At 44.4% G+C, this 13,516-nt stretch overlaps 1 protein-coding gene across 1 annotated transcript in view; it reads left to right on the forward strand.

Annotated features, from left to right (window-relative positions):
• The window catches only part of LOC121595416 (serine/threonine-protein kinase 32A), a 78,959-nt gene that overhangs the window by 35,918 nt on the left and 29,525 nt on the right, over positions 1 to 13,516 (forward strand). Inside the window, exons 4-6 of the mRNA XM_041919385.1 lie at positions 3,871 to 4,036; positions 5,175 to 5,245; positions 5,412 to 5,500. Of these exons, the coding sequence (XP_041775319.1) occupies positions 3,871 to 4,036; positions 5,175 to 5,245; positions 5,412 to 5,500 (326 nt within the window). The remainder of the gene's footprint in view (positions 1 to 3,870; positions 4,037 to 5,174; positions 5,246 to 5,411; positions 5,501 to 13,516) is intronic.

Raw genomic sequence — 13,516 nt, forward strand, 5'->3', positions numbered from 1 at the left:
TCGTAACGCTTGGCAGTAAACTGTGGTAGCAAATGGTCTCGAGAACACGGGCGCGCATCGTTTGCACCGGGTTTTGCACCTGCACAGCACCTGTACAGCGTTGATTAATTTGTGCACAAAGTTTGCCGTTCCAATGTTGACTCCAATGGCTCTATGTAATGGATGATCGTTAGGTTAGATATGTCGAGACATGGCATTATTTCTCAAAAAACTTATTACTATAGAGAACTACAGAGATTCTAGTAGTAAATGCGTTTCACGATACTAGTCAGCTTTTTTAAGTTGAGTTTGACAGTTAGCGGCTGAAATCACGTCAACACTCCATACAAAACCACACACAACACTAGCCTGCTTTTTTCGGCATAGATTATTTCAACCACAAAGCTAAAATTAGATTCGAGTACCTGCTCGAAAAAATATCAAAACAAGTTCGTATTTTTTATTTCTGAATTCATTTCTGAATAAAAAAATGCAGGGATTGACAGACGTCTCCCACAATGTTGCCCAGCAGAAGCGATACAAATCAACCTTCTCAATACATACACCTTGGTCTACATACATTTGTAAATTTGTGTTCAGTATTTGACAGATCTGCTGATGGACATTGTGAGATACATCTGTCAATCACTGTATACAAATTTCCAAACTGTATGTAGACCAAGGTGTGTATAGGCATGGCGACAAAGGCATGCAAGGCATCAAGTGTTGACATGATTTAAGCCGCCAACTGTCAAACTCCATATAAAAAAAAAACTTACTAGAATCGTGAAGGGCGCCATTATTCGATTTCAATACTCCATCAGCCAATATTTCGAAGCAAAGTTTGGCTAAGGATTGAATGTCCAGGATGTCTCACAGTCGTACTTTGGAAGATAAGTGAAGCTATGAAGTATCCGACTTAATGTGATCAACGCTATAGTTTCTGATCGATTCATGGTCAGAATTTTCTTTTTTGTGTTTTATTGGAGCTGTTTCTAGATCGCTACGGGTTCGGGATCAATTCCAGAACAGGTATGGGTTCAGTGATAGTTCAATTGCAGAATCAGATCATCCGTGTCAGGACCGGTGTAGGTTCATGACATGTAATCTAAGACTTGTATGGATTATGTATAAACAGAACGGCGTGAGGATGAGATCAATTCTAAGGTATGAGTTCTGAACCAGTCTCACTTAATGTGTCTAAATACTAGACACTAAATATCTTCATAATTGCGAGCCCTGTTACTGGGTCCAATTTCAAATCATTTTGTTGGAAATTGAATTTAATGAATTATAGTTAGTTTAGAAAATTGGATTGATTAAAAATGCATGTCTTTCGTGAATTGTTTCAAATGGTGAAATATTTCAACTGAACTAGAGCAATTACGGATTGGAACTGGAGAATGAGCTCTTAGGATTAGAAATGAAATGAACTAACAAATGAACTACATGTAATGAAATGACAAGGGAATGAGCTTGATTGGCAAAGGCAAGGGACACAATGGTTTTATCCATACTCTTCGGCTTTCGGCAATTCGTATATCACAGCCAGCTTTTTAGTGATAACATATCGCACATTTCAAGAAATTACAGTGTTGGTCTTAGTTGCGCTAAAGGGATATATTTTTGCTCTATCTCTGAGCTGTAATTTCATGCTCTCAACGACTCGAGTGAAGGTGGTTTGAATGATCCTGCAAGGCTTTGAACAGTGGCAGCTGTTGTTAACTCTCGACTGAGCAAAAAAATCATCCCAGCGTGCAAATCAAACCCTCCATCTATATTATATGCATTACTGAAAACCATCTACCCAACGACACTTATCTGCTAGCAAAACAGCATTCAGAAACGATGGCCCAAACTCAATGGCAATCGAAAGGTGTAGAAGTGTGTGCGCCTTTGGTTATGCATCTCGCACAGCAAAAGCATGTCCTTCTTTTTTTGCTTCGGCTTCCGCACGTGTGTTGTGGCCCCGTGTGCAAGGGCACACGGTTAAGCACGCGCAAGTGCTTTCGGCAGTGCTTCTGCAAGGGGGAATATTGCATTTTCCCGTGTTTTCTATGCATTACTTTTTTTCCCTTCTCTCGGTTATATCTATCGTTTCGCCAGTGCTAGCAGTATTTTTATTATTATTATTATAAATGTCTTTCAGCCAACCCACGGTCACGGTCGCGCAGAGACGTGACATTTTTAATACGACTGCAGCTCTCGAAGGCGAGCTTTTCGAGGACGATTCCGATCTGCGAAGGATGGGACGCGCGGCAAGCCCCCGAAAGCGAAAAGCCGCTAAGCGTGAGAAAACACGGAAAAGTGCTTAGATGCAATGGCTTTGCCAGTTTGAGTATGCACAGCCAGTTTGGTGTGTGTGTGTGTGTGTGTGTGGTGTGTGTGTGTGTGTGTGTGGGTGGTGTGTGTGTGTGTGTGTGTGTGTATGTGTGTGAATTGCTGTGGTTGTGTACAGTTGTTCCGCGATGTATGCAAACACGCGCACCCGCTGTGCGCTTTTATTTATAAGCTCTCGTTGTGTCTCACTCTTTTGTTTCCTTTCTTTTCGCATTTTTGCCCATTTCTTCAGTCCCTCTTACTTCTATTATCTGACAATCGATCACGGTACCGTGCAGTGGGCGACCTTTTCGCGCGCCCATGCAGCAGCCGACTAAGAGGCTTCGCGTTTTGCCTTAGTTTTCTTCCGATTTGCCTTTTTCCTCGAAGCACGCCGCCCTGGGGCCAAGCGAGAGGACGAGATAAAAAAAAACGCACCCACCACGGTAGATAAACTTGGCACGCAGCTGTCAGCTGGACGGATCCAACGGCTCTCCCACCCCTCCCTCGCCGGCACACGGTCGCGATCGAATGATTATTCAATCGGAAAGGATTTATTGAATGTCAAGCAGCGGCAGCGACCGAACTGCCTCTCGCTCGCAAATTTCGCATTGATGGCTTTTCCGGCCGTTTGTTATTTGTTGGTGTTTGTGCAGGGTTTTTGACACTCGCTTTGTTTTCTGTTTCAACAGTCGGGTGCGGACGCCCTTCAACATCACTCGAGCCGTGGCATGCTGCTTGCCGTCTCGTGCCGCTGTGTGAACTTTCACAATCGGCGTCCGTACCCGGCTGACGTCAGCCGGGATGGGCTTTCCAGTTTATTTTTTCATTTGGCTTTGGCGTTTCCTCTCGCTGCCGGCGAACTTCAACTGTACTGTTTGTTTATCTAACGCACCCGGCCAAACAATCGACTGCTTTTGTTGCCGTGGAACGTATGCCAGTGCAGCTGGATCAAACAATCAAATCAATAAGATGCGGAGCATGCACAGAAATGGTGCGCGTTCAAATCCAATACAAATCCGGGTCTGTTTCCTGTGTTTTAAGAAATATTATTCAACGCTCTTGAAATGTTTTTCAACTACACATTTGGCACAAATGTATGACAGTTATGTTAAAAAATAAATTAAAAAAAAACATCTCACATACTATGAATAATGCTCCTGACATTTGGTGACCGACTCAGTGTAATAGTTTACATCTACGATTTATTGCATACCTTAAGGCGTGCTCGGCAAACAGCTACCGAAAAGGTATGGCAAATTGCCGTCATCTAGGCGCGCATAAACAGCGCTCGTTGAATAAAGCCATAAATCTTCTCACGCGCCCAGGGCAGAAGGCAGCTAAGGAGAAAAATAAAATAAAATAAAATAAACCAAATAATCTTCTTACAAACTGTGCAACTGTTTTACCTTCTACCGCGGCTCTAAGCTTCCCGAAACACATGTACCCATTCACACCACCAACCATTTTTTTTATTTCTTCTCTCTCTCTCTCTCTCTCTCTCTCTCTCTCTCTCTCTCTCTCTCTCTTTCTCTCTCTCTCTCTCTCTCTCTCTCATGCGCTTTCAAACAGGTGTGCATCGTGCAGAAGAAGGACAGTGGCAACCTGTTCGCGATGAAGTACGTCAGTCGAAGCGTGTGCATCGGCCGGGGAGCGCTCGGTGGCGTCCTGAAGGAGGTGGAGCTGCTCGCCTCCCTCGAGCATCCCTTCCTCGTGAACCTGTGGTTCTCCTTCCAAGGTAAGCGCGGTACGAAATAGCAGCCGCATCGTACACAGCCAGCTTTCACATCACGTGCCCTGCCAGACACAGTCACTCATTACGAAGGTCCAGCAACACATGTAGGACACCCATACACACACACCCACACACACACACAACCTCACATACATGTATCACACTCCTCCACGCTGTCTGCCTCCTTGCTATTCGCCAAACTGGGCAGTAAACCGGAAAAGGATTAACGAAGGCCGTCAAGCGTGTACCGTTCCGACGAGCTTTATAGATTCACTTTATTTGAGCCCCTCTGTCCCGTGCCCGCCCTGCCCTTCAAGCACACGTCTCACCAGAAAGCCAGGACTGCCCATCACGCAATGCTTTATGGGTCGTCTTTCCTTTTCGTGTTATTATTATATACCCCCTTACTTCACGGCACAGCTTTACCCGAGTTGGTAGAGCGAGTGCTGCATGCTGCAGTTGACAGCACTGTAGGGTTTTCAATTTTATTTGCCATCTCTCTGAGCCGGCGGAAAACATCGGTTTTAGCACGCCGGGCGGGCGGAAGCATCGTGGCCATTCCGCGAAAGCTTCCTGCATTTTTGAAACAGTTTAGTTTCGCCAATGCAGCAACCAGCTGTAAGCCAGCGACGCTGGGGAGAGCATGTTGGCTTAAATGACCACTAAAAGCCCGCTAAACGACCGTTAACCGACCCGTTGCTTGTTTTTGCGTGTGCTCTTGTTATTTGCCGCACTAAATAAAAACAATAGGGCTTACAGCGACGCGCATGTAACATTTACAACTCAAAGCGCGAGCTGTGCTTTACAAATTAGCGGAAAACAAAATGCATAAGCCCCGACAGTGCAGTAGCAGGTAGCCATCCGCTTTTCTTTTTGCTTTGTGGTGCGCTGCATCACAATCGCTTCGTTACCATTCATTACAACGCGAGTTTTTGCTGATGTTTTGCCTGTGCTTTCGTGTATCTAATAAATTGCCACAGTTTAGCCAGTGTAGCTGTGTAAAAGCCACCGTGACGAGGCGCTCACATTTGAATGCAAACAGACAAACAAAAAAAACAACAACATTAACCAACACTTTTTGCACTCCCTCTCTCGCTCTCTCTCTCTTCCTCTGTTACAATGCCATGCACGTTGCGGACAGACGAGGAAGACCTGTTCATGGTTTGTGATTTGTTGGCCGGCGGTGACTTACGGTATCATTTGCAGCACCAGGTAAGCGGATAACAAAAAACACTGCACCGGAGCGGTTACAGCCCGTTAAAAATTGCATTTTCGTTTACTGATTCGTTTTTTTTTGTTTTTTTTTTCGGTTGTTGTCTTTTGCATTTTTCATTCCCGCTCATTCTCTCTGTGTGTGGTTGATTTCTTTTTTTTTCAGGTAGAATTTTCGGAAGCCAGTGTGGGACTGCTGGTGTGCGAGCTAGGGTCTGCGCTGGATTACCTACAGAAGCAGCGCGTTGTGCACAGGTAAGCGGAACCGGTTTGGGTGTAAAAAAAAATCGGAGGAAGAAAAAACGGCAAGTGAGCTGAGTAGGTTTCTACTCGCTCTCTCCATCTCTCCATCGCTTACTCCATTGCATAATACGCCGCCGGGTAAGAATGGCGAGAGAAGCGACGCCCAATCTTCAACCGGATCCGAAAATTTAATTAGTTTTCCGTGGTTTTGGATTACACTCCCGTTGTGTGTGTGTGTTTCTCGTGCGCTCTAATGGCACGCGGAAGTTTCAGCAATCTCATGATCGTAGCGGCGCTCACAATGTACCGAAAGCGCTGAGTAAACGTATCTAGTACGTAAATTGTCAGGTTTCTAGTTACATTCATTGTCGTTTGTGCTGGCCAGGCGCGTCAAAGTGGTTCACAGTGGTATAAAAAAAAGAAAAGAAAAAAAGCATAAATAAAGCTCATGCAAGACAATGTACATTAAAAATGGAACGAAGAAGCTTTCGTCCCAAAAAAAGATTTTTAAAAGAAACAATGTGTAATAGAAAAGACTGCAATGCTATAAAATTGCATACTGTTAGGCGGTTTCGGGAGTGCTTTTTTCCCCTGTCCTTATTAAACGTCCTGCAGTAAGTATGTCAAGCCACATCACCTACTTGTGCCGTGACAGAATAAAAGATCCTTTAAAGGCTCAAAAAAGTAGTGCACATTGCATCGATTGTACAACAGGGCTCGTTTTGAGGCCTATTCGAGTAGACTGCAATCGCGTTTCCGTTCTGATCCAGCATCCTTTTGGCGATTTGTTAGGGTACGAAGAGGGTGCCATACGTTACCTAATGAAATGGTACTTGATTCTCGATGGAAATCGATTCTGAAATGGAATTGTTGTGAACTCTTCTCTGCTCATTTTTCCCAAAAGTTTGAGCGACCGGTTAGTGACCCTAACTTAATCGATGGTGGGCTACTCTACACGCCAGAGAGCTTAATTAATCTCTCTGATATTTCGGTTAGCTCTGAAACAGTTGCACAGGTGTTATTTGGTTTGAACCGTTCTTTTACTCCTGGTACAGATGGCATTCCTGCCTCAGTTTTAATAAACTGTAAGGACGTGCTTGCTACACACCTTGCTAAAATTTTCAACCTTTCACTTTCTCTTGGGGTCTTTCCTGGTCTTTGGAAATCCTGTTGGCTTTCTAACTATCGTGGGATAACCCAAACATGCGCCACAGCTAAAACTTTTGAGCTATGTGTCTTTCCAACCATATTTCATAGTTGTAGTTCCGCTATTAGCCCTCAACAGCATGGGTTTATGCCTGGTAGGTCTACTTTCAGCTAATCTCATGTCTTTTGTTTCCAATATTTTTAGATCTCTTGAGGTCGGTACCCAACTTGATGCAATATGCACTGACTTTCATGCTGCATTTGATAGTTTACCTCACTCTTTATTATTAGCTAAATTATCTAAACTTGGTTTTGGTGATGGCATTATTAGCTGGCTGTCCTCATACTTAAGTAATCGATCTTGCAGGGTTAAAACTGGGTCGTACTGATCTGAGGAGTTTGTTTTTGTACGTCAGGTGTCCCTCAGGGTTGTGTGCTAAGTCCACGTCTGTTTTCTTTGTTCATCGATGATGTTTGTAATGTTTTACCTCCTGATGGTCATCTCCTTTATGCGGATGATATTAAAATCTTTTTACCTGTGTCTTCATCTTCTTCTGATTGTTTGAGACTTCAGCATTACCTTAAAGCATTTTTCATTGGTGTTCATCCAATTTACTTCGCCTGTGCCCTGAAAAATGTTCTGTTATTTCTTTCTCTCACTCTCTTTCTCCTATTTTATTTAACTATACTCTCTATCTCTAACTCGACTCTCGGCCTTTAGAGTGTTACAGGGTTTCCCACGATTTATTGGTCAGATCCCATGATTTTTTGGTGCGTTCCCACGATATTTTGTCGTATCCCATAGATTTTTGGTTCGTTCCCATAATAAATTGGTATTTTCCGCTTGGATATCAATACAATGGGACCAAAAAATTCTGGGAAACGGCCAAAAAATCGTGGGAACGCACCAAAAAAATATGGGAAATCACTAAAAATTGATGGGATCCAACCAATAAATCGTGGGAAACCCTGTATGTCCATCCGTGACGTTGGTATTATACTCGACAGTCGTCTTAACTTTAAACTGCAGCTTGATGAGGTTCTACTAATAGCTAATCGAACCCTTGGGTTTATTTTACGTTTTACCTCTAGCTTTAGAGATCAGAGCTTCCTAATAAACCTTTATTGTGTTCTAGTAAGGCCTCTTCTTGAATATGCTAGTATCATCTGGAATCCTCCCACTACTGATGGCTGTTCGAGAATTGAAAGCATTCAGCGCCTCTTTACCAGGATTGCTTTTCGTCGTTTGTTCGGTACTGCCTCACTACCTCCATATTAAACGCGATTGCAGTTATTCAATCTTCACTCTTTGAGCTTCCGGCGCCAAGTGTTCCATGCATGTTTTATTGGTGGCTTATTACTTTCTGCTACTGATGCTCCTGATTCACTCTCGTCCATTTCGCTGTATGTTCCCTCTCGTTCTCTTCGTCAGTGAAACACGTCATACTCTTTATACTTTCAATGATCCTCTTCCATCCTGTTTCAGGTTGTTTAACCACTTTTACTATCTCTTTGTTTTCGAGCCCTCTCTTAACTCTTTCCGTAACCGTATTTTTCTTCTATTTCTCTTTAATTCTTCTCCTTAGTTTTCATTTAATCTCTTTTTGATTAAGTGTATGAAAGTCTCTACGCTCTACCTATGGTTTTTTTTTCTTTTATTTTTTTTTTTTGCTAGGTCAAGACTACTTTATTTAGGCTTAGTTTTTCATGAATTATTTTGTTTATTTGTTAGTGTTTAATTGGTTTTAAGTCTGTTTTATTTAGCCTTGATGGCGGATATTGGATCAATAAATGAAATGAAATGAAATACCTTCAGGCGCTCGAAACGAACCATTCAATCAAGGGGTTTGCCGCACCTGCTGTATTCCTGCCGTTTGAATTACTTTTACTTTTTACAACTCCCGTTTGCTTCTGTTTCCTTTCTTTCTCTCGCTGTTTTTGCGAGCTTAATTTTTTTTCCCCCCACATTGTGTGCAAAATTGTTCCACCCTCCACTTTTTCCCTCCGATTCAACCATTACAAAACCCACAGTTGTGGTGTGAGGGTAGAAAAAAGACGCTGTTAAGTGTCACCCAGCAGCGCGGTGCAGCTAATGTACCTGCAAAACACCAGACGGGATGGGAAATTGGCGCCTGCTGGTGGTGCTTTGCTGGGGAAGCGTATTTGAAGGACGCTTTACCCGTTCCGCGCTTGCAATAGCGCCTTGCTGCAACAGCATACGTGTACGGCCGTGCAGTTCCGTGTGCACCTGTGCGTGCTCTCGTTCGGTGGGAGCTGGGTGGGAAAAGAAAATGGCTATTAGTTTGAAGCAGCGGCGAAAACAGGACCCCGTTGTGCGGCGTGAACATGTCGGCACTCGGCACTGTGACATATCCTTGTGCGGTTGGTGTAAACACCCACTTAAGAGCATTGCGCACACACCCGGACACACAAACACACTTGTACGAGAGCATTTTTCACCGCTCGAACGTCGTGTAAATCACCCGGAGGGGGTAGCTTCTTTTTTGGTTTTGCTGTTGCTTGCTCGCGTGAAACCATTTTAGAACTCAAACAAGCGTACAAACGTGCACACACACACACACACACACACACACACACACACACACACACACACACACACACACACACACACACACACACGTGTTTATCCTTCCCAATGCCTCCCCAACCTCCATCGGACCGCGGGCTTCCGGGGGTAATCCTTTCGCGATGGAACGGAACCACCGTTGCACCGTTGTTGACATATTACATTTTTCATTACAAATTGAATCATATTCACTGGTGCCGCAAACACTTCTCCCTGTTTCTTCTTTCTATTTTGATTACTTCCTCCATAGTTCTTTGCAGAGTGCCGCACCGAAACAAAACGGTGCAAAGAATCGTAGCGCAACACGTCGGAAGGAAAACGAACGATAATCGACGTGCTGCTGCTGCCGCTGACCGAGGTGGTATTGGGGGTATAAGAACGGTGTTGGCTTAAACAAAATCCATTTAACCGCCTTTTTCCCCCTGCTTGTCAGGCTATGTTTACCGAGCTCGAATGAATATTTCATTCGCGCCCACACACGCCCATGAGCTCAGGCCCAGTTTCTTTCCACAAACGGTGCCGCCGTTTCGCTTCACCGAGTGCGCCTGCAAGGTATGCAACGGGCGGCACACGGCAAACGCGAAAAGCATACATTTGTGACAGCGCAGCTTTCTGTAACGCTCGTGTGGTGACGTTACGGTTACGGCGGTTTTTTTTTTTACTTCTGTGTTTCCTTTCCTTCGACGTTGCTCCAAATGTTTTGTTTATTTAGGTTTTTTTTTGTTAAAAGCATTTATTTCCTTTTTGTTTTTTTATTTATTTTGTTTTTTTTTTTCATTTTTCAGATATTGGTGCATATGATTAAGCAGTTCAAGAACATGCCTTCACAACTCGTGCTATTTCAACTGAACGCTTCTCGTTGGCACCACAGCTTCACAGCGCCGCCTGTGCGCACCGTGAACCATGCGGGCGTCTCCACCGATGTCAGCTGTCACGTGGCGATGCAGCAATGGTAGCATGTAAACCCCCCCCCCCCCACGCACACACACACACGTACAGAATGGAGCGGCCGGTGACAGCAGCAAACGGGTGGGTCGAGCGTTTTGCCACGGCGAGGTACGCCTCAAGACGCTCCCACCAAACACACGGTGGTGACACGTGGCAAGGCTCCGCGATGACAAGCGCCGTCGAGTGCGCCATTTTGCGATTCCGTTTTGAAAGCCGATCCTGCCTGAATGCACGCCGGTGTGTGTGTGTGTGTGTGTGTGCGTGTGTGTGTGTGTGTGTGTGTGTGTGTGTGTGTGTGCTCTGGACGTACTACACGTAATCAATTGTCTATTTCCGCTCGGCGTCTGCTCGATTGATGGAAGCGTTCGATCGGTGTGCGAACGTCTCTGTGTGTCGCTACGTGTGTGTGTGTACGGTACATAGTACAGTTCTTTTTCTTATGTTCGCTCGCTACGGGAAGGGATTTATGGTCGGAGGATAGGAGGTGGCAAGCAGTAATCGCATTGTCGATTGCTCATAACTGCGGCATTACGTGCGCCCGACATGTTAACACTGCGCAGAGGGTCGCCCAGTGGAAAGGGGGAACCAGAGCTTGAGTGTTACAGCAAGGATGTAATAGGGGAAGGGGGGCGGGAGGAACGGAGCGAGAGGTGGAGTCACCACAATACACGGCAGCCCTCAACTGTACGCCTTGGCAGCCGCAGCGGGAAGTCTCTCGTGACGCTCGAGTAGGCTTAATCCGGCATCGTCCACCCTTTTGTGTGGGTAAATTGTGTGCTTGTGCTTGTGTGTGTGTGTGTGTGAGCACCTCTTAAAGCTTTACCTGATTGTGTTCCCGTTTTTTTCTATTATTATTATCTCTATCCTCTTTTCTCCATCGATGTCGTTCCGGAAGGTGTCCTTCTTTTGCTGCTGTGTGTAACACTCCGCCTCTTCCAACACCTCCTTCATTCCGCCTCCGGTCACCGCCATGCCGAGCTGTGCTCCAAAAGGCGGGGGGGGGGGTCAGGTTTGAATGGTTGACGACAAGGTTACAATGGGGGATGGGGGGAGCGACCGCATTCGCAGTGTTTGAGAAATTGGACCGACGCATGCTTTTGTCATGTCGGTCACATTTCACGCGCTCGCTTCACGTTTGCTCATCTCACGTAGTCCTCCTAACCCGTGCCTACCCTTTGGCCCCCTTTTCCTGTCACTCACACTTATACACCTTCCAAACACAGCACCACCACCACCACCAACGCCGTTAACGAAGCCTTCGGGCAGACCCAAACTCCCCACCGAATCCTTCAAGAAGCTAGCCACCTCGTCCCTGCTCGAGTGGGGCTTCTTTGGTGTATGTATGTATGTGTGTGTGTGTGTGTTTGTGTGTGTGCCAATATATCCATCACAAATCCAACCCAACGGCGGGGTGGCGCTGGCATAATAGCATCAGCCGAGGGACGAAACCGGAAGAAACACTACACAATATGGGTAGCCGGCTCACCGTAATTGATTCCTCCCAACCTCTCCACGGGAACCTTCCCCTTTCCCCTCCCCATCACTTGCACCGAAGCGCACCACATTTATTTACACGCGCGCGTGTGTGTGTGTGTGTGTGGAGGTAAGTGAGTTTTGTGCTGTTTGCTGTGGCGCTTTAATGAGTATCATTCGTCAGGATCGGTCTTGTCTGGTGGTTTCGCTTTTTTGCCCTCTCTCTCTCTCTCTGTCTCTGTGGCTCTCATTCTGGTTTACTTTGGCAACCACTCAGGCTCCCCCCGAAAGAGGGAAACACTCCTTACGAGACGCGATGACACGAAGGCACACACTCATAGACAAATTATGCCATAAATAGCGTCACGTCACCAGGGCCGGTTTGCGCGCGACATTGCGTGAAGCTCTTGCACTAGTGTGTGTGTGCGTTTTTTTGTTTTTTTGTTTTAACAAGGAGGAGGAATCTTCGCAAAACTCCCGTTGTCGCACGGGTGTTATCATTGGATTCTTACCCGTGTTTACTGGGCCTCCTTGGGCCATCTTCCCTTCTGATTGCTTCTTGGGGAATTACATCTCGCTATTGCAACATGGACCACATTCGCAAGACCGCAGGACAGCCCTGGAGACACTTATCACACAAAAGCACAGAAAGTACGCATTCACTTGAGTAACAGGCTCACTACAATGCGTGCACAGATACACTAAACTCGTTCACAATACGCACAACACTGTTTTACGCACGCCCAAGTCGTTGATGCTCCCGGGAACTTAAGCGGTCATCGATGATCACACCAAGATATTTTAGATGACGTATCGACTCAATATGTCCATCGCCGACCTGGATACTACCTGACTGCACTGTCTTGTGACTACTAATGATGAGGAATGCCGTCTTTTCATGGGCGATTCCCAAACTCATTTGATACATCCACGACTCGATTCTACTTACGGTGTCGGGTGTGAGGAGTTCCATAGGCTCACCAAGGACAGTGAGAGCAATATCATCCGTAAAACCTTCAGTAAACTTTCATCACTTAAGCTCCTGGAGGAAGCTCTAGGGTCAAAACTCAAAACTTTTTTGTAACCTTATTTGCTTTGTAAAAATCCTAAATTATCAAGCTACTGCTTCCACCTAAAACATATGCCACCTTTTTTCATGTCCATAAAAACTTGAAAAACTAACAATAATAATTCTTAAATTTTATATCATTTTAACCACATTTCTAGTTATTTCACTTGATTTGATTTGTTTTTCAGCACACAATTTCTGACTTTTTGTTAAAATTTATTTAAAAAAAACGATTAACTTACAGATAAAACATAATACACACTGTAAAAATGCATTAGGGTCTTGTAGACAGAAATAGGTTTTGCAAAAGGCAAAGTTTAGTGGCAAAGACTGTATACAAAAAGGATCATTGAAATCAATATGTAGCAGTTAGGAAGAACAAAGCAAATACATAATTACCATCTAAATCTCTTTAAAATATTTCAAAATTTATTTATTTATTTATCTATTTATTTATTTATTTATTTATTTATTATAAATAAATAAATGCCAAACAAACTTCCTTTTATGCGAATCATAAAAACAAATTTGAAAAGTGCAAAATGATTAATGTTTAATGTTTAATGTTGAAAACAGATCATTTAACTAATTTGGTGGTTAAAACTTAAATTTATCAAGAAAATTAGCTATAATGTGATTGAAACTTCCTCAACCTGACTGACGTTAATATTCAAAATACTTTATTGCTTCCGGTTTCGCATTGATAGCGTACATCCAGGAATACCTGTTTATTACCTAAATTACCTGTTTATTTTGGTGTTTATCTACTCCATCTACCGTTTTCACCCGACGAAACGAGTCCCGC

This window comes from Anopheles merus, chromosome X (assembly GCF_017562075.2).
Source record: "Anopheles merus strain MAF chromosome X, AmerM5.1, whole genome shotgun sequence".
NCBI lineage: Eukaryota > Metazoa > Arthropoda > Insecta > Diptera > Culicidae > Anopheles > Anopheles merus.